Source organism: Hyaloscypha bicolor (genome assembly GCF_002865645.1).
Source record: "Hyaloscypha bicolor E unplaced genomic scaffold K444scaffold_182, whole genome shotgun sequence".
In the NCBI taxonomy this organism is placed as follows: Eukaryota; Fungi; Ascomycota; class Leotiomycetes; order Helotiales; family Hyaloscyphaceae; genus Hyaloscypha; species Hyaloscypha bicolor.
Window position 1 is genome coordinate 6,312,447 of NW_020194684.1, and position 17,821 is coordinate 6,330,267.

At 39.8% G+C, this 17,821-nt stretch overlaps 6 protein-coding genes across 6 annotated transcripts; 4 read left to right on the forward strand and 2 right to left on the reverse strand.

The window, feature by feature from the left end:
• Positions 1-209: 209 nt before the first annotated feature.
• Positions 210-1,356, reverse strand: K444DRAFT_669888 (uncharacterized protein). The gene has a single exon (XM_024887569.1). It carries the CDS (start codon positions 973-975, stop codon positions 319-321), a length of 657 nt encoding a protein of 218 aa, XP_024729207.1. The 5' UTR covers positions 976-1,356; the 3' UTR covers positions 210-318.
• A 132-nt stretch (positions 1,357-1,488) lies between these two features.
• K444DRAFT_669889 (phospho-2-dehydro-3-deoxyheptonate aldolase) lies at positions 1,489-3,043 on the forward strand. The gene is made up of 4 exons (XM_024887570.1): positions 1,489-1,579; positions 1,647-1,704; positions 1,767-2,669; positions 2,718-3,043. Exons 1-4 carry the CDS (start codon positions 1,574-1,576, stop codon positions 2,879-2,881), a joined length of 1,131 nt encoding a protein of 376 aa, XP_024729208.1. The 5' UTR covers positions 1,489-1,573; the 3' UTR covers positions 2,882-3,043.
• A 568-nt stretch (positions 3,044-3,611) lies between these two features.
• Positions 3,612-4,855, forward strand: K444DRAFT_621435 (cytochrome c1 heme protein). The gene is made up of 3 exons (XM_024881909.1): positions 3,612-3,764; positions 3,898-3,960; positions 4,012-4,855. Exons 1-3 carry the CDS (start codon positions 3,664-3,666, stop codon positions 4,682-4,684), a joined length of 837 nt encoding a protein of 278 aa, XP_024729209.1. The 5' UTR covers positions 3,612-3,663; the 3' UTR covers positions 4,685-4,855.
• Positions 4,856-4,893: 38 nt separating this feature from the next.
• Positions 4,894-7,696, forward strand: K444DRAFT_258372 (uncharacterized protein). The gene is made up of 2 exons (XM_024871380.1): positions 4,894-5,414; positions 5,502-7,696. The coding sequence occupies exons 1-2, from the start codon at positions 5,103-5,105 to the stop codon at positions 7,572-7,574; spliced, it is 2,385 nt and encodes a 794-aa protein (XP_024729210.1). The 5' UTR covers positions 4,894-5,102; the 3' UTR covers positions 7,575-7,696.
• Positions 7,697-9,079: 1,383 nt separating this feature from the next.
• K444DRAFT_544974 (uncharacterized protein) lies at positions 9,080-9,742 on the forward strand (the record flags this gene model as incomplete). Its single annotated transcript, XM_024876095.1, has 1 exon — positions 9,080-9,742. The coding sequence occupies one exon, from the start codon at positions 9,080-9,082 to the stop codon at positions 9,740-9,742; it is 663 nt and encodes a 220-aa protein (XP_024729211.1).
• A 111-nt stretch (positions 9,743-9,853) lies between these two features.
• K444DRAFT_603148 (uncharacterized protein) lies at positions 9,854-10,789 on the reverse strand (the record flags this gene model as incomplete). Its single annotated transcript, XM_024878760.1, has 2 exons — positions 9,854-10,181; positions 10,229-10,789. 2 exons carry the CDS (start codon positions 10,787-10,789, stop codon positions 9,984-9,986), a joined length of 759 nt encoding a protein of 252 aa, XP_024729212.1. The 3' UTR covers positions 9,854-9,983.
• Between the last annotated feature and the right edge of the window lie 7,032 nt (positions 10,790-17,821).

Consider the following 17,821-nt stretch of genomic DNA (forward strand, 5'->3'; position numbering starts at 1 on the left):
TGAAGCGCCTCGAAGTCGATTTACAGGATGGGATGGTGCCAAATATAATTGGCAATCATCGTATGAAATGCCAATGCATGAAGCAATGGCATGGTTACGACTCGAGAATGTGTGGATTTGTGGCACACTAGGCACATCACCTCAATGTTCGAGGTGATGAGGGGCTGCTTGGAATGAAGCAGAACTTTGTCAAGTATGCAATAATCAATGTCAGCCGAATGCCACAGTACTAGGCTGCACGGAACCTGCACGGAACCTGATAAACAGAGCTCTTATTGTGAACAAACAATAAGTTTTCTTTCACTTGACCAGAGTTTCTCACTCACTCTTCCTATTTCTCACAGCTCTCTCCACGGCAGGCTTCACCAAGATATTGCTTGGAGTATATTCTCCATAAGCGCTCTTCAAGCCAACAATCTTCCCTGCAACCACTGCTGCCAACAACAAGAAATGCGTGAGAGCCCACTCGAGCGTTGAGCCGACCAATGGCACCCACGCTATTTTCAGAAATACAGGATAATTATCCAATCCCCAAAACACAACTGCCAGCTGCCATGTGAGCCACCACTCCTTCGGCGGCCCGTTTTTCGTACAATCAACAACCACAGAACTCAAGTTCCGGAAGAAGACTTCTTTCGCTCCGTCTGCAGGGTCTGTCCATTCCTTCACTACCAGTTCCTCTCCATCGGCGGTCGCTCGTTGCCACTCATGCCTTGCGAATCGAGGGATAGTGACGATTCCGTCTGCGGCGGTGTACGTCCTGGTGCTTTTGTTCAGCGTGACCAGCGCGGTGCCACGGACAATTTGAAGATATTCGGTGTGGGTTTCGTGCCAATGAAGGCCAGAAGTCCATGTTGACTTCGGAGGGAGGGTGATGGTCACGACTGGCGAGGAGAACGGTGGTGAGGGGAGAGCGTAGGTGACTGAACCCTGCCGGGTGAAGGAATTGTAGTTTTTCGTGATAGTGCGAGGCATAGTGGAATAGTTAGAGGATCTGGGCAAATACAGGTTTGGTTTCCAACGTTGGACGCTTGAGGCAATGTGGACTCCTTTGGACTCTTACTCAAGAGCCAGGAGTGTGGTGTGTTCAGGTCGAGGTGACGGCCCAAACCTTCTCTTGCATGAGCGGGGGCGCTCTTGCTGGCAATATCAGACATATGATCTCAGAAGTGTACAAGAACGGGAGAGGCTCTGTCACATTTGCCAGCTCTGGCCGTGTTGAGGATGTGCAGAGATACCAATATGGGGCCGTTCCGTAGCGGCTCTGACAGAGGCTTGTACGCATGAGAAACTCTTGACGGCGAACACATCAATGGTAAAGCAGCATATAGAATTGAGTAAGGGGTGATATGGAAGGGATGGAGGAAGCAGAAAGAGAATGGTGAGAATAGAAAGGTGGCGCTGCAAGAAAACACGTGTGCTGCATGGATCTGCAACGGCTGCACTCCGGCAGAAATTTCCTTTCTCAGAACTCGCCTCATCATCCCCCGCCGTTTGGACTTGAGTCACCGAATTGTAAACCTTCTCTTCCACCTTCAATTGGCAGTTGAGAAGCACAATTCGATCTTCAACTATGGCAGTAAGTTCCATTTGACCTCCAGATCCCGGAATCTTTTTCAAGTGCATCCTCTAATCCCTTCTTGCAGAGCTACCACATCACGAACCCAAATGTGGGCAACAAGGAGGATACAGAAGACTGGCGCAGTAAGAAATTACCAATTGGACGTCCAGAATACATTTGATGAAACTGAAACGCGGGTTTACAGTTCGAGGATATAACCCTCTGACTCCTCCCGACCTCCTTCAACACGAAATCCCCCAGACGCCAAAGTCGAAACAAACCGTTCTGCAAGGTCGCAATGAAGCTGTCCAAGTCGTGACAGGCACAGATGAAAAGCAACGTCTGTTAGTTGTCATCGGTCCCTGCTCAATCCACGATCCTCCCGCTGCTCTAGAATACTGCGACAAGCTGGTTGTGCTGAAGAAGAAATACCAAGATGACCTCCTGATCGTCATGCGCTCCTACCTGGAGAAGCCCCGCACAACCGTTGGCTGGAAAGGGCTGATCAACGACCCTGACATCGACAACAGTTTCAAGATTAACAAGGGTTTGAGGACGAGTAGACAATTGTTCGTGGATTTGACCGAGAAGGGAATGCCGCTTGCAAGTGAGATGCTGGACACGATTTCGCCACAGTTCTTGGCCGATTTACTGAGTGTTGGTGCAATTGGTGCCAGGACTACAGAATCACAGTTACACAGAGAATTGGCTAGTGGTCTGAGTTTCCCAGTGGGCTTCAAGAATGGTACGGATGGTACGCTTGGAGTGGCGATTGATGCCATTGGCGCTGTGAAACACCCGCATCACTTCTTGTCAGTCACAAAACCGGGCGTGGTAGCTATTGTTGGAACTGCGGGCAACGAGGACTGCTTCGTTATTCTGAGAGGTGGTACCAAGGGAACCAACTATGATGTTGAGAGCATTAAAGAGGCGAAAGCTGCGTTGAAGAAGGCTGGGGTTCGGGAGAGACTGATGGTCGACTGCAGTCACGGAAACTCATTGAAGAACCACAAGAATCAACCCAAGGTTGCTGCTGTGTTGGCAGAGCAGATTTCGAAAGGAGAGGAGGCAATCATGGGTGTAATGATCGAGAGTAATATCAATGAAGGTAAGAATACTCAAGGTTCTGCCTTGAACCATAGCTGACCATTTGCAGGCAACCAGAAAGTACCGAAGGAGGGTAAGTCCGGACTGAAATACGGCGTCAGTATCACTGATGCATGCATCGGCTGGGAAGATACCGAAGCAGTCCTCGAGATGCTCGCAAAAGCTGTCACTCAAAGACGAGAGATCTTGAAGAGTCCCAATGGACATTCTTGAAGCTGTTTAGATATCTTGTTGGCGTTCAGGAAAACGTTCTCGAATACCATTTCACTAGAACTGGGCAACAAAAGCTCTCATTTGAGGAGGAAAAAAACTTTACGAATTGTACATATTTGACTCTCTAGATCCGTAATTGAAATGAAATCCATAAATACCTACATCTATTTACCAGCTCTTACGACTAGTCGATGAAAACTGCAGTGCAGAATAAAGTTACCTTAACCTCGTCCTGAGCAGATTTACAACTACACTTTATAAGATTGCTCTGATGTGAGCCTTGCAAACATGAGATAGCATCTATAAACTTTTGAAATAAATGATTGGTCGATTCATCGTCATTCAGATCACGTGAAGTTGGAAGATCAGCCCATCCGCTCCGGGCCAATCAAATGTAAGTCGTTAGCGAGCTGTTTTCGGGAGGTCAAATCTTTGAACGACTCGCAACTCCACCCCTCACGACCTCAATCCCTACTCCCGCCATCCAATTGAGCTGCCGTCTCCTCTGCGAATTAATCTCCAGCTGAGGCATATTGTGCTCAATATGTTGGCCAGATCAGCTCTACGCTCGGCGCGCGCGGTCGGAGCTGTTCGGAATAGGGCGGTTCACACTTCAAAGGTACGACACCACAACCTTTTAAAGCAAGCAACATGGTCTCGATGAAGCTTCGATGCATGTGGATTAGATCATTGGCACCTGGAATGAAAGCTGACAATGGGTATCACAGCGTGCCGCATCCTCCTCAAGTTCCTCCGCCGACGCTTCTCCCTTCCAATTGAACATGGCTGGAACGGCTGCGACTGCTGTGGCCATTGGGTCATTGGCATGGTACTATCATCTCTACGGCTCAGAATTATATGCCATGACACCAACAGAAGAAGGGTTAGTTTACATGATGGGGCTTCAATTGCTTTGGACCGGTGATCTAATCCCAAATCGAGCTGGAGCCATCGAGAATTTGAATTGAAGACGACATTCAGTCGTGGAAAAGGACATACAGCTGACTCTGTAACAGCCTTCACGCAACCAAGTACCCATGGGTTCATACACAACACTTAAAGACTTTCGACCACCAGACGTAAGCGATTCCATATAAGATGAGAAGGACCCCCCAATTGACATTTCATAGCCTTCGTCGAGGTTTCCAGGTCTACCGCGAAGTCTGCTCGTCCTGCCACTCTCTCAGCCGAATTCCCTACCGATCCTTGGTCGGCGTAACCCACACCGTTGACGAAGCCAAAGCAATGGCTGAAGAGAACGAGTACGATAGCGAACCCAATGATGAGGGTGAAATCGAGAAGCGACCAGGAAAGCTCTCCGACTACCTCCCTAGTCCATATAAGAACGATGAAGCAGCCCGTGCTGCCAATAACGGTGCTTTGCCTCCGGATTTGAGCTTGATGGTCAAAGCCCGCCACGGTGGTTGCGACTACGTCTTCAGCTTGCTGACCGGATACCCCGAGGAGCCTCCACCAGGAGTCAAGCTTCCAGATGGACTCAACTTTAACCCCTACTTCCCTGGCACTGGTATTGCAATGGCTCGAGTTCTATACAATGAATTGGTCGAATATGAGGACGGAACTCCGGCAACGACATCACAAATGGCCAAGGACGTCGTGGAGTTCCTGAACTGGTCCGCAGAGCCGGAAATGGATCAAAGGAAGAAGATGGGCATGAAGGTCTTGGTCATCGGAACGGCTCTGTTTGCGTTAAGCGTCTGGGTCAAGCGGTACAAATGGTCTCCCATCAAGACAAGAAAGATTGCATATAACCCACCTATTCAAGGAGGCGGGAAACACTAAACTCTCTTCCGGGGAATTTATTTTGTCGTATGCAAAGCAGAGGGGAAGAATTGTTCTATTAGTTCTATTTGTACAAAGGGGTGGGGAGAGGGATGTGATGGGAGCTTCAATCTGGAAGCATGCCGTAGAGATCTTAGACGTGTGTCTGTGCCAATACTTGAAATCAACCCTCTCTTAATGCTCTTACCCGTGAATCGCCCGTTCCTTTCTTTTCCCTCCGATCAAATAAAATCCACGCCTGTGATACTGTGATAAGAAGAGACCCTGAGCTCCACCAACCCTGTCGCTAAAATTATCAAATCTCCAGCGCTTCAACCTCACTCTTCGATTTCAATAACCATACTCGCATTCCTTTCCACCACCAACACCTGTTCTGCAAATTCTTTTCTCCTTCGATGCGATCGAGAGCGAGGAATTGATGTCCCCCTCCGATCCTACAGGATCAATATCAGATATCTCCGAATTCGCGGCCTGGGAAGCTCTGCATCCTTCGCAATCTCTTGGGGAGAGCGAAAGAGAGGATATGGAAAGGACAGAGAGGAGGCGCATTTGGGGGGATCGGGATAGTAGCAACGATGCTAGGAGTAGTGATGAGGAGGCACAAGAGAGGGGGATGGGGCATCCGTTGAGTTTTGGGACTCGCATACTCGCAGGAGGGGCGATGAGAGGGGGGAAAGCAACGGGCTCACCGGGGAGGGAGATCCCAAGTTCAGATGTGGAAAGTGAGGAGGTTAGTGTTTTGCTGATTACAGGGCGAGATGATGGTGGAAGGAGGGGTTTAGGAGATTAATTGGCTAATGCGAGGTAATAGGAGCAGGAAGACGATGCCCCGCCTTCGAGTCAACCTCGACCTTCGAGTGCTTCTGCCTCCGAGGACGAACAGGAAGCTGGGCAAGTGGTTGAGGAATACCGTGTGCCAGGCTTCAAAGCTGGAGAAGTGATAGAGATTAGTAGTGACGAGGAGGAAGAGAGTGAGAGTGAGGCTGAAGAACAAGAGGAATATGAAGCCGAACAAGACAATCGAGTTGAAGCTGAAGCTGAAGGGGAGAGGGGAGAGGAGCAAGACAAGAAGATCGAAGCTGAATCGGCCGTGGAAGACGAGTTTGAAGGCTTCGACGTCAATCCAGTGGAGAAGGAGTTCTTCAATGAAATGCTGCACATCGCGCCACCGGAGGCAGTCATGGAACTCACTGGCAAAACTCGACGAACTTCACCTCAAGCTCTTTCGAAGGTCGCCCCTGATTCTCAGCAGACAAAGCGTGCCAGGATTTTTGCAGAAGTCGAGTCGCTCTCGGACATCGCTCCTGATGTACAAAGGACCAAGCGTGTGAAGCTATTTGCAGAGGATCATCCCTTCAGGGAGAAGAAGAAGTGGGTCGACGATGAGCTTCAAGAATACAAGGATGATATTCACGAGTTTGCTAAAGCTGCTGGCTTCTCGGATCTACAGGCCGATGTTGAGGTAGGGAAGGCCGTAGGGGCTTGGAAGATCGAGAGAGGCATTACTCTACCTTCCCAGCTCTTGATGGAAGCCACAACTGACGAGACAAAATCTGATAGAGGGGAATCAGTTCAGGAGTTCAAGAGGCGAAGAAAGGCGGAGAAGAAAGCTCGGCGCAGACTTGCAAGAATCGAAAAGCAGAGCTCATGTTCCGCGTCTCTTTCTGTATCAGAGACCAAAGCCCAGAGCTCGCAAAATCTTCTCACTCTGGATGGCCCGAAGCTCCAAACTTCGCAAACTTATTATGTCAAGCAACCAAAAGCCGCCTCCACTTCCAAAAACTCTACTCGCGACAATGTCTCCTTGTCGGCAACGGTTGAGAAGTCAGTTGGTCTCGCCTTAAAGGAGAAGAGAAGAAATAAGGCCGAGAAGAAGCGCCTCAGGAAGAAGGCCAAATTGGGACCAAAGAAATCCGGATACTTCCCCACTACTCCCAGAGCTGATCTAGCCCCTTCTCCAAAGTCAACAGATGTTGAAGCTCCAATTATTCAACCGTCTCGTCAGGAGGAGGAGAGGCAATTGAAGGAGGCAAAGAAGCTGTTGGCAAAGGTAGCAGACGAAGGGCATGGAGCTCACCTGGACCGAGTCAAGCAAATGGCTCAAGAGGCTAAACAAGCTGTGGAGAAGGTCCTTCTTTTGGTCAAAGAGGTATCTGCAAAGGAGCAGGATCAAAAGGACTTGAGCAAGACGACCGCAGAGCCTGAGCCCGTCGAAAAGAAAAAGAAGAATAGGAATCATAAGAGGCACAGAAACAAGAATCGCCTTGTGGATGAACAATCTGTCAACAATGTTACCACTGCCAGTGTGGTGGTCGCAGATGAGGCACTTGACATGCCGTCGAAGAAGAGAAGTCATGATGGATATCAGAAGTCGAGCCTTGCCGAAGATACTGTAAAGGTGCATATGCCCGGTTTGGCTTCTACCAAGACATCAGCCGTGAAGCATGAAGACAACAGCCAAAAAAGCTTCTCCCAGTCTGCTCCGGATGCTGGAGGTGGCACTGGCCGACCGAATAAACGCCGTGACCGTGGACGAGGACGAAAACCCAAGACCAAAAATGGGGACTCGGAAATGCGCGATGCTGGCGAGCCCGCCATTGCTGAAGCTCCTATGCCTGCTTCCGATTATCTCTTGGAGTCTATTGAGACAATTGAGCCTTCCTCCCAGAAGAAGCGCAAGCGGAGCAAAGCTAAGGCTGGAGAGGGGAACATCGATTCAGCAGACGTTGGCGAAGCAGCTGCAGTTGAGCCTCTAACTGAGCTTCCTGATACTAATGTCAAGCTGGGAGGGAGAATTCGTTGTTCCGAGAAGAGAGCCACGAGTGCAGATGCGATGGAGGTCAGCGTTCGTCCATCAAATCAGTCGTCAAAAGTCCACCACTCGCAGTAGGCCAGGACTTTGCGAGTGGTAGTGAGCTCCTGGATGTCGACACGAGTGCTCAGTACACCGAGATGATTCTTGATACCGGAGATGGTGGGGAAGCAGATGCTCTAGCTAGGATGGAAGACTCTGAAGAGGAGTACACGGCAACACAATCAACCTGGAAGGGATGTGAGAGTGATGACGAGCACAATGTTGGGCCCTCAGGCACACCAAAGGGGAACATTAACGTGGTTATCTACACGCCCTCCAAAACTTGGATTCCAGTTGACGGGTCAGCCAGTTCTCAGCCTTCGCCTCCAATGGAAGATCTAATTCCAGAAGCAGGCGATGATAACACTTCTATTTTCAGCATGACTCATTACGGTTCGATGGATTGGGACCATACTGGCGATGAGTTGGATGAAATGGAGTTCACACCGAAAACTACAAGAAAGGGTTCGACAGCTTCACCCGATAATCGGGCCCGGATCTTCTATGAACTTGATCCCGTAACTCCTCAGAACAAACGAGGTTCCACAAGCTCAACTTCTACGTCAGGGAAGAAAACGAGTTCGTTGCAGCGTGACTCCCAAGGAAGATTTGCACCAAAGAATTCTTCCTCGGCGTCCAGCTCCATCAAACCTAAAAGCCGCAGAACATCCGCGTCCTCGAATTCTGGAACGCTGACGTTAAAGAGAGATGCGCACGGCAGATTTGCACCGAAAGATGGGACTCCTGGCAATACAGCCGCCAAGAGACGAGCTTCTATGGGGTCTTCAGTGGTGGATAAAGCACCACGTCCTCTGCTTAGGGATAAGCATGGAAAATTCGCGCCAAACCCTGGGGCTTCAACTATTACTCCTGCGAAGAGGCGTGCCTCCATGGGATCTTCGGACAACCCACTAGGTTCTCTTGAGCGAGATTCGAAGGGTAGATTTGCACCGAAGAAAGAGACTCCAATCCCCCCACCAAAACCTTTGGCCAAGCGAAGATTTCCCGTCTGCGCCGGCCCAGAAGAGACACCGGCCTTCACAAGAGATGAAAACGGCCAATTTGCGCCGAAGCAGACTACCGTACAGTCTCCAAAGAGCTCAATGTTGGGAGAAGACTCGGAAAGTCCTTCGCCTGAAGCTATCATGGATGATGATGAGCCACCTAAGGCAAAGTCGGCATTAAAGCCAGCTAAGGCAAAGAAAGCGCCTGCCAAATCACCTTACTTCGTCCCTCCGACACCTCCTATCTCTCCAGAGATCACTCGGAAAAGCCAAGGGCAGAAAGCTAACAAAGCAAGCATGGCCGACGAGCCCAAAACTCCACGAAAGAAGAACGGGAACGTACCAGCCTCCCCAGGATCCGAAAAGAAGCGTCTACCAGGAAAAACGATCTCTTGTATTCCGTTCCCACCTCTTTCGGCACCGCACTTTGGACTCATCCAGGAAAAGCTTGCGCACGACCCCTTCCGCCTTCTAATCGCTGTCACTTTCCTGATCCGTACGCATGGCAAGCATGCAATTCCCGTTTTCTTCGAACTAATGGAGAAATATCCGACTCCCGAATCTCTGGTCGCAGCAGACAAAGAAGAGATTGTTCCCATTATCAGACATCTCGGTCTCCAGAATCAGCGAGCCAGCACTTATCAAATGTACGCCAAGATCTGGCTGGAGGATCCTCCCACGAAGGGAAAGCGATATCTTGTTCGTGGGTATCCGAATCCAGAGGCTGGCCGAGATGTGAAAAAGGGTGAGATCTTGAGCGATGAAGATGAAAGACATGCTTGGGAGATTGGACACATGACGCAAGGACCCTACGCCATTGATTCTTGGAGGATTTTCTGTCGAGATAAGCTCAGAAGCGAGGCCGATGGATGGAATGGTGAGGGAAGGGGAGAGGGCTTCCAACCCGAATGGATGCGGGTTGTGCCCGAAGATAAGGAGCTGAGAGCGTACTTGAGATGGATGTGGTTAAAGGAGGGATTTGAGTGGGATCCATTCACGGGCGATAAGGAAGTTGCTCGTCCCGAGCTCATGAGAGCTGCGATGGAGGGGCGAATTGCTTGGGATGATCAGGGAGGCATGAGGATCCTTGATGAACCTATGAGTGCAAGTCCTTCAAAGTCGGATAGTGATGGGGACAAGTCACAGGTATCGACGCCACGTGTGAGATCTTCTACAGATTTGGAGGATGAGCTTGCATAAAGATGGGTTGTTGGCATTCTGTTCTCGCTATATACCCAGATGCAGATCTGTCTAGCTGCTAAGCAACCTGTCTAATTAGCAATCACATTGCACGAGGGCTTCTCAAGTGATGTCTCTTCAAATTGATCAAGATCATTACAAACCCTCTGGCAAGTGCCAATACTATAACTCCCAGTGACACCGTTGTCCTCCCAAGTATGAAATCCTATCAAGCGTTTCATTACCCATCTCAAATTGCTATTCAACTCTGCTTTTCTGTAAACATGAGAGGTCGACGCTCTCCCCACGTAGTCGATGGACAAAACCTCCAAACGCCCTGATATTTCCTCTCGAACCAGTAATGCACAAGAGCTCGAATAGGCCCTGGTACTTCAGGCCATTCGAAGCCCTCTTCATAGCTGTTGTCAGACGAACCAAAAACAATCGGATACAGTATACTCTGCCAACGGTCAGTAATAGACCCTCGATCTTAGAGGTCTCGCTCACCTTCTCTCCTTTCCTCATCTCTCCATCGAATTTCAGATACGCTTTCTTCAACGCCGGCCCGTCATATGTTTTCAAGCCCAACAAAGTCCCGATTTCTTCAGTCAAGTGCTTCGTCAATTTCCCACCAAAGCGATCAATGACCACCTTCAGCTTCATCCCGTCATACTCCTCGACCTTGGTTTCCTTCGCATATTTATGGAACGCCTCCAATCCCTCCATGAACGCATGGTGTTGTTCAACATTGACCTCCATTAACCCCTTCACTCCAGTAATTTCTTCGATTTGCGGAAAGAGGAACGTCTCCTCGCCCGTATGGTGTTCATGAATCCAATCACACCAGAACGTCGCATACAGGAGCAAGTCCTTGACATCCTTTGGTTCTTTGACAAAGATGCACTGCTGATAAATGGAATTGAGGGCTCGAAGCATCCCATTGTGTGCATTCGCCATTTCGCGCGCAATGAAGACTGCATCATCAAGCTTCTGGAGGTTCTCACCTCGTCCTGGACTCGAGATGAGGGCGAAGGGCGCATCTGCCCAAGGAGCATTACTTGAACCCATTTCGAAGAAATGTATGAAAGTTGAAGAAAAGAAAAATACTAAGCTCATCCATGGAGCGGGGCTCGCTTTATACCTTGTACGTGGTGTACATCTGCTTTCCTTGGACCCAATGGTACGTAAGAAGTGTCGGCCGACAGCTATTTAGCAGTATCTGGATGATTCAGCTAAAGCAGGGCTGCAACGTATTCGACGATGATAAATTGGTGTGCACACTGAAATACGAGGCGCTACTTGGCGCTACTTGGCGCTTACCTTTTCTTACTGTATCACTGGGCGAAAGTTAATAAGGTTCTGGAGCCCTGCAGGACGCCCAATCGGAGAAGTGTAGACCTTCCTTGCGATGGACCGATCCGAACATTTTTGCAGCACCAGCAGGGACCTCCTGCCAAAAAGGGTCCGGTGTGGCTTAGACGGGACCGATTCGTTGAACCGAGAGTTTTAGAACAACCTCAACTTTCTGATAAAGATAAAGTGATGTTTCTTCGTGGGAACAATCGCCCCATAAACACGTCCGAGAAGCGTGAGATGGTTGTTGATTGTTTTTGACCAAACAATGGCTTTGTTTATCGTATGGAGTTTTGATGAAGCACGAGCAAAAACAACGCGCATTATTAAATATTTATTACTGGAAAGCCGATCCCCTGGAAATCTTGCCCTTATTCTTGTTTGCCTGAGCTTCCGCCGTCTACATATATGTCTCCAAAGTCACACCGATCTGAACTAGATTTGATTGCACTTCACACTGATGGTATTCTGTTGTTTTTCGAGAACCTATATTTACAATGTCGAAATCAGAAAGTCGCGACAGTTGGGAAGACGATCGCAAAACCATTACAGGCCCCTCTCAAGAGCATGAAGATGGCCACGAAAAGAATGCCAATCTCGAAGTGACTCCTGGTGACATAGGCCCTGACCCTAGACCACCGAATCAAGATGGGCAACCGGGTTCACAATGGCCGCTTCCGCCAGTCTATCCAGGGAACAATTCTTACAAAATGCAAAACCTTGTACCGCAGGCCACCGGTACGGGAACGACTAACGAGCCTGATCGCATAAGTCTGTGCTTTTAGGGCATTTTGCTAATGATTATTTACTAAAGAGAACTTTAATAATTTCAACTTTTTTTATAATTACTTAAAATAAAATTTCTAAATCTAATTTAACTTCTTTTATCTTATATATTCGAGTTTAAAAAAATAGAATTAATAGTTTTTAAATAAATATAAAATAAAATTATTAATTTTAGTTTTATAAAACCTAAAAATATTACTAAAAATATAAATTTATATAATTAGATTTATAAAATAAAACTATTAGCTAAAACTTTTTAAGAACTATTTAATTTTAGATTTTATAGGCTATAATAAAATATAAAATTTTTTTTTAATATATTTTAATATATTTTTTATTATTTTTATAATTATTCTAGTTTTAATTTTATTTATTAATAATATATTAAATAATTAAATTAAAATACTAGCTATTAATTTAATTTATTTATTAAAAATATATATTAATTATATTTTAATTAAAATAATTATTATTAATATATATTAATTTAAAATATAATTATTTTTTAAAACCTTTAAAAATATTATAATAATATTAGTTTTTATTTTTTTATTATTATTAATATAGCTATTTCTTTAGGAATTATATATATAGTTACAGAATACGAGATATAGGATATAGATAATAGGATATAGAATACGAGATATAGTTATATAACCTTATATCCTATTAGTAACTCGACTAGTAGACTAGACCCCTTTAGGCTTAATAGATTTAGGAATCATATATTAATACTATAATACTATAATTCTTACTTCTAAATAATAACTTTACTAACCTTATATAAATAGTACTTTTATAACTATATAATAGTACTATATATTATTAATAAACTAATACTAATTAGTTAGTACTTATAGATTAGAAAGAATTAAACTATACTTGCCTAAGATTCGGTTACTTAAGGGCAAAGCCATTATTCCAGTTAAAGAGAAAATAACTATTAATCCTATTATCTATAATTCGGTTATATAAACAGGAAAGATACTTAATTTTACTAAAGCCTAATTATACTATATTAAAGGGGGGAATATCTATTAGTCCTATTACCTATAATTCGATTATATAGGCAGAAAGAATACTTGATCTTACTAAATATTAAAACGGTTAGTTATTTAACTATCCTATTTCATTCCTATTTAATTTCTATAAAACCCTTTTAAAAACTACTTTCTTTTAAACTTCTAGGGCTCTTGAGCTTTAGAACTATTAAGTTCTTCCGGAATCTCGATATTTTACTCTTTAAATTTTATTTCCTAAATTTCTTATTATAGACGAAATTTTTATCTTAAATATAATACCTATTATAAATCACCTATTTTATAAACCACTCTCTTTTTTATAAACCTATCCTTTTTATAAACTACTATACCTCGAACTAGATATAAGCCTATAGAATATATAATAGCAGAATATACTATAATAAATAATTCTTTTATTAGATCTATCTAATCCGATTACTTTATAGATAATAATAATTTCAAGAAATTAGTAAGAAAGTAAAGATATAGAATTAATCTAAACTTTACTAAGGTAAATAAGATAATTAAATTTTTGGATACCAAGCTATTTTAATATATTTTCTATAAAATAGTTAATAATAACCTTTGGGAGCTATTTAGATATAATTTTAAGGACTTTACCTATTAAAGGAACTTTAATAAATTCAAACTCCCAGAAATATTATACCTATATAAGATTCTTTAGTATAGTAATATATTTATATAATAGAATAGTAATACTAATACTATTATAAATATCTTATATACTATTATAAAAAAGAATAAATAGTATATATAGTTAAACGAGAATATATTAGTAGCCAGACTAGACCTTATTAAGGAACTAATCCTATTAGGCTTTATTACTTTTATAAAGAATAAGTACTTAGAACCTATTATCTTTAATATTCCTATACTACTATTACCTCCTTTATTATTCCTTTTACTATTATATCCTATATCTCTACCAGATTTATATACTAGTATAGAAGCTCCAGAAACAAATAGTATACTTCTACTACTATTACTACTATAATTATATCTAAATAATCCCTAATTTCCTTTAACTATAAAACTTATTAGGGAAGTTACTAAGATCTATATTAAAGAATAAAAATATAATAGATCTAATAGTAATTTTAATTATAAATTTACTATTTTCCTTAATATCTACTAATATATAAAGCTTCTATAAGAGATACTAATACGAGCTTTTCCTATTATACTAAAGGAACTAGCTTAAGACTATTTCTATAGTAACTAGCTCTCTTAATATATATATAAAGAGGCTTATATTAATATCTATAGCTTTTTTAAAGGCCCTAAATTCAAATATCAAAATTTAGATAAGTGAAATACTACTATATTAGCTTCTATAATAGCTAAATTTCCGGAAAAGATAATATTTAAAACTATTTAATTACTAATTAACGAATTATATTAATTATAGTATAGTCTTATATCTAACTTATAAAATACCGAATTCCTCTATAATAACATTATTACCTCTTACTAAGGCTTCCGGATATATAAATATATAATCTCAGACCTTCCTACAAATCTCGGCTAGCTTATTAATAAGCTCTAGTTATCTATTACTATATATAAAAGCAAATAATAAGCTAATCCCGAAACCTTCTTTACTAATTAATAATATTACTCTTAGAATTCTCTAAGCTATTATTCCTCCGGAAATTATTAATACAGACCTAATTATAATTTCGGAACCTGTAATAATTACTTCAAGTCCTATAATTATAATAATTATATCCCGAAATCGTATTTTATATATAAGAAACCCGAATACCGCTTATAGAAATATATATTAGAAAAATAAAAAGCTAAGAAGGCTTAATTTAGAAATAGAAATATTTATTAGTTTAGATCCCGAAATACCTATAACTTTAATAAATACTTTAGTAATACTTATATATAGTATATTACTAAAGCTAAAGGCAAAGAAAATAATAAGGATAATAAGAATAAACTAGTAAATAATACTTTTAAGGCTTTATTAGTAAAAACGAATAAAAAAGAAAAATACTACCCAGATTCCTATTTTATTTTAGTTAAAAGCTTTTTAGCTACTTTTACTATTCCTATTCTACTAATAATTATAGCTAATATCCTTATAAATAACCTTATTTCTCTTTTCCTTATATATTAGATAATAGGCAAAAACCATATCTTAGAGCCTATTAAACTCTTAATAGAAAACGCCCAGACTTTTATAGTTAATAGTATATTAAAATATAATACTTACTGCTTTTATAGAATTATAATTAATACTAGAGCTTCCAGATACTTAACTACTAATTCTAACTAATTTCAAGCTCTCTAGTAAACTAATAATAGTATTAAACTTAATAAAACTACTAAAAGTCAAATTAATATCTAGTTTAGTATTAGATCTATATCTTCTATTAGATCTATAATAGTAAGTATACTAATTAGGTAAGTATAATTCTATATTATATCTTTAAAAATTCTATTTTTATTTAGCTTAGCTAATATAGATAAGCTAAGAGTCTACTTTAATAATCTTACTAATTATCTTATTATTTTTACTAGAAAATATATACTTATAATATAATATTTCAGATACTCTTTCCTGCTTTGAAATACTATATTATAAGGCTTTATTTTCGAATTCTTTATTTATAATTCCTGCTTTTTTATAAAGATTAAATTATAATATCTATATTATTATTTTAGTTATCTATTTATTAGTAAGCTTCAAAATATACTAGAATAAGCAGGCTATAATATTAATATAGAAGCCCTTAAGTATCTTATAAAGTACTATAAGTAATATCAGAAATATAGCTAATTATTCGAATAATTTAAATTTAACCTAAAAGATAATATTAGCTTTAATTATTCTATTATTATTAATATTTTCTATATTTCTAGTAAGTCTATATTCTATATTATTAATAAAAATACTCGATATTAAGCCAGCTAATAGCTTTAGAATATTAGTATAATATATATTTGGGATATATTTAAGTAATACTAAATTAATAACTATTTAGGCCCTTCTAATTAAATTATAATAGATACTAGAAAGTAGTTTACTAGTAAGAAGTTTGCTTAGCTTATAAATATTATAAAAACTAAAGTTAAGATTATTTCTATAAAAGCTTATAACTTTATCGGAATTATAAAATACTACTATAGCCTAATCTAATATATCTATTTTATTATTATAGCCGAAATTAATAGAATTAATAAGAATACTATATTTCAAATAGCTTTTAAGGCTATTAATAACTCTATAGGACCTAATAGTATTATCCTAACTCTTTTGGTTTATAATACTTTATCTCGAATAACTAAATATAATATCTTATTACCTACTATATTATAGTAATTAGTAGTATTTAAAAAAGTAATAATAGAAATTCAGAAGCTTTAAACTAAATATTAAATTATAAATACTTTAAATACCCGAAATAGTTCTAGTACTACTAATATCTATAAACTATTTTTAAATTCAAATATTCTTATTTAGTATAAAAGAAATACTAGTTAACCTAGTAATTGGGATAGACTATATAAGCTAGTAGCTATTAATAGAAAGAACTATATACTAGCTCTACTATATAGTAATACTATCTTTCGTTCGACTTCTATAAAGCCCTTTTATATAGGGGATATTAAGGTTATTACTAATAGTCCCGAACCTAAACCTGTTTCCGAATCTAATAGTAAGGCTAAAGGTAATACAGGTATAATTCCTTCTATTATTTTACTAAAATATAATAGAAAATACCCTTATAAGACCTCAGATATTACGGTATTTCTATAGGATAATAAACTATATAAGGATTCCTATTAAGTTAAAGTTACTAATTTCCTGAAAAAGAATATATTTAAGGTTATTCTTAGATCTCAGATACTAAAAGAAATATATATCTTTAACTCCCGGTTTATTAATAAGATCAAGAATAAAGATATAGAAAAAGAACTTAAGAAATCGAAACTAGTTATCCAAGCTTATAATAATAGTAAGAAATATATAGTATTAATATAATTACTTATTATCTAATATATTAGCTAGAGAATTATCTTTAGTATTACTATTATAATAATAAATACTATAGAATTATATTTATATAATATCTTATAAGCTTATATCTAATTAATAATCTTACTTAATTATAATTTCTATATTAACCTATCTTATAAGCTTACTAGAGAGTTAAATCTAAAGTATAATTCTATTCTAAAAGTTATAAAACCATTATATAATATATCGGAAGCTAGGAACTACTAGTTTAAAACTTATTATTTCTATTATATTAATAAGCTTTTTATAGAATAGTCGACTTATAACCCTTATTTCCTCTATAATAAGTAACCCTTCGGAATTATTAGCCTTTAAACTAATAATACCTTATTTGTCGGAACTAATAATTTTATAAAGGCAAAATAACTAAAGCTCTATAAGACTAAGTTCTTGGCTAAGGAATATAAATCCCTTACTTTTAATTATAATCTCAAGTTTAATAGAAGTATTATTTATATAGATACTACTAGAATTATCCTTATATAGGAATACTAGTATAAAAACCTCCGAACTATTTCTATAAAAAATATTACTACTATAAGTAATAGAAGTACTATTTATTAAAATCTTTCTATTAAAAACTAATATATTACCTAATATACTAGAGGAATATATATTATATTAGTCTATTAACTAGAAGCTTTATATAATCTATTAATTACTACTCAAGCTATTAAATCCTCGGAAACTAATATAAAGGTATTTAATAAGTATATTTAATAGTAAATTAAGAATACCGCCAGAGAACTAAGATTTATAAAGCTAGTAAAAGAGTTCTTATATTTAATTATTTTTATAGATGCTTTATTTATAAATAATAGAGATCTCTTCTCCTAAATCGGATATATTCTAGTTCTAGTAAATAGAACTAGATATACTAATATTATC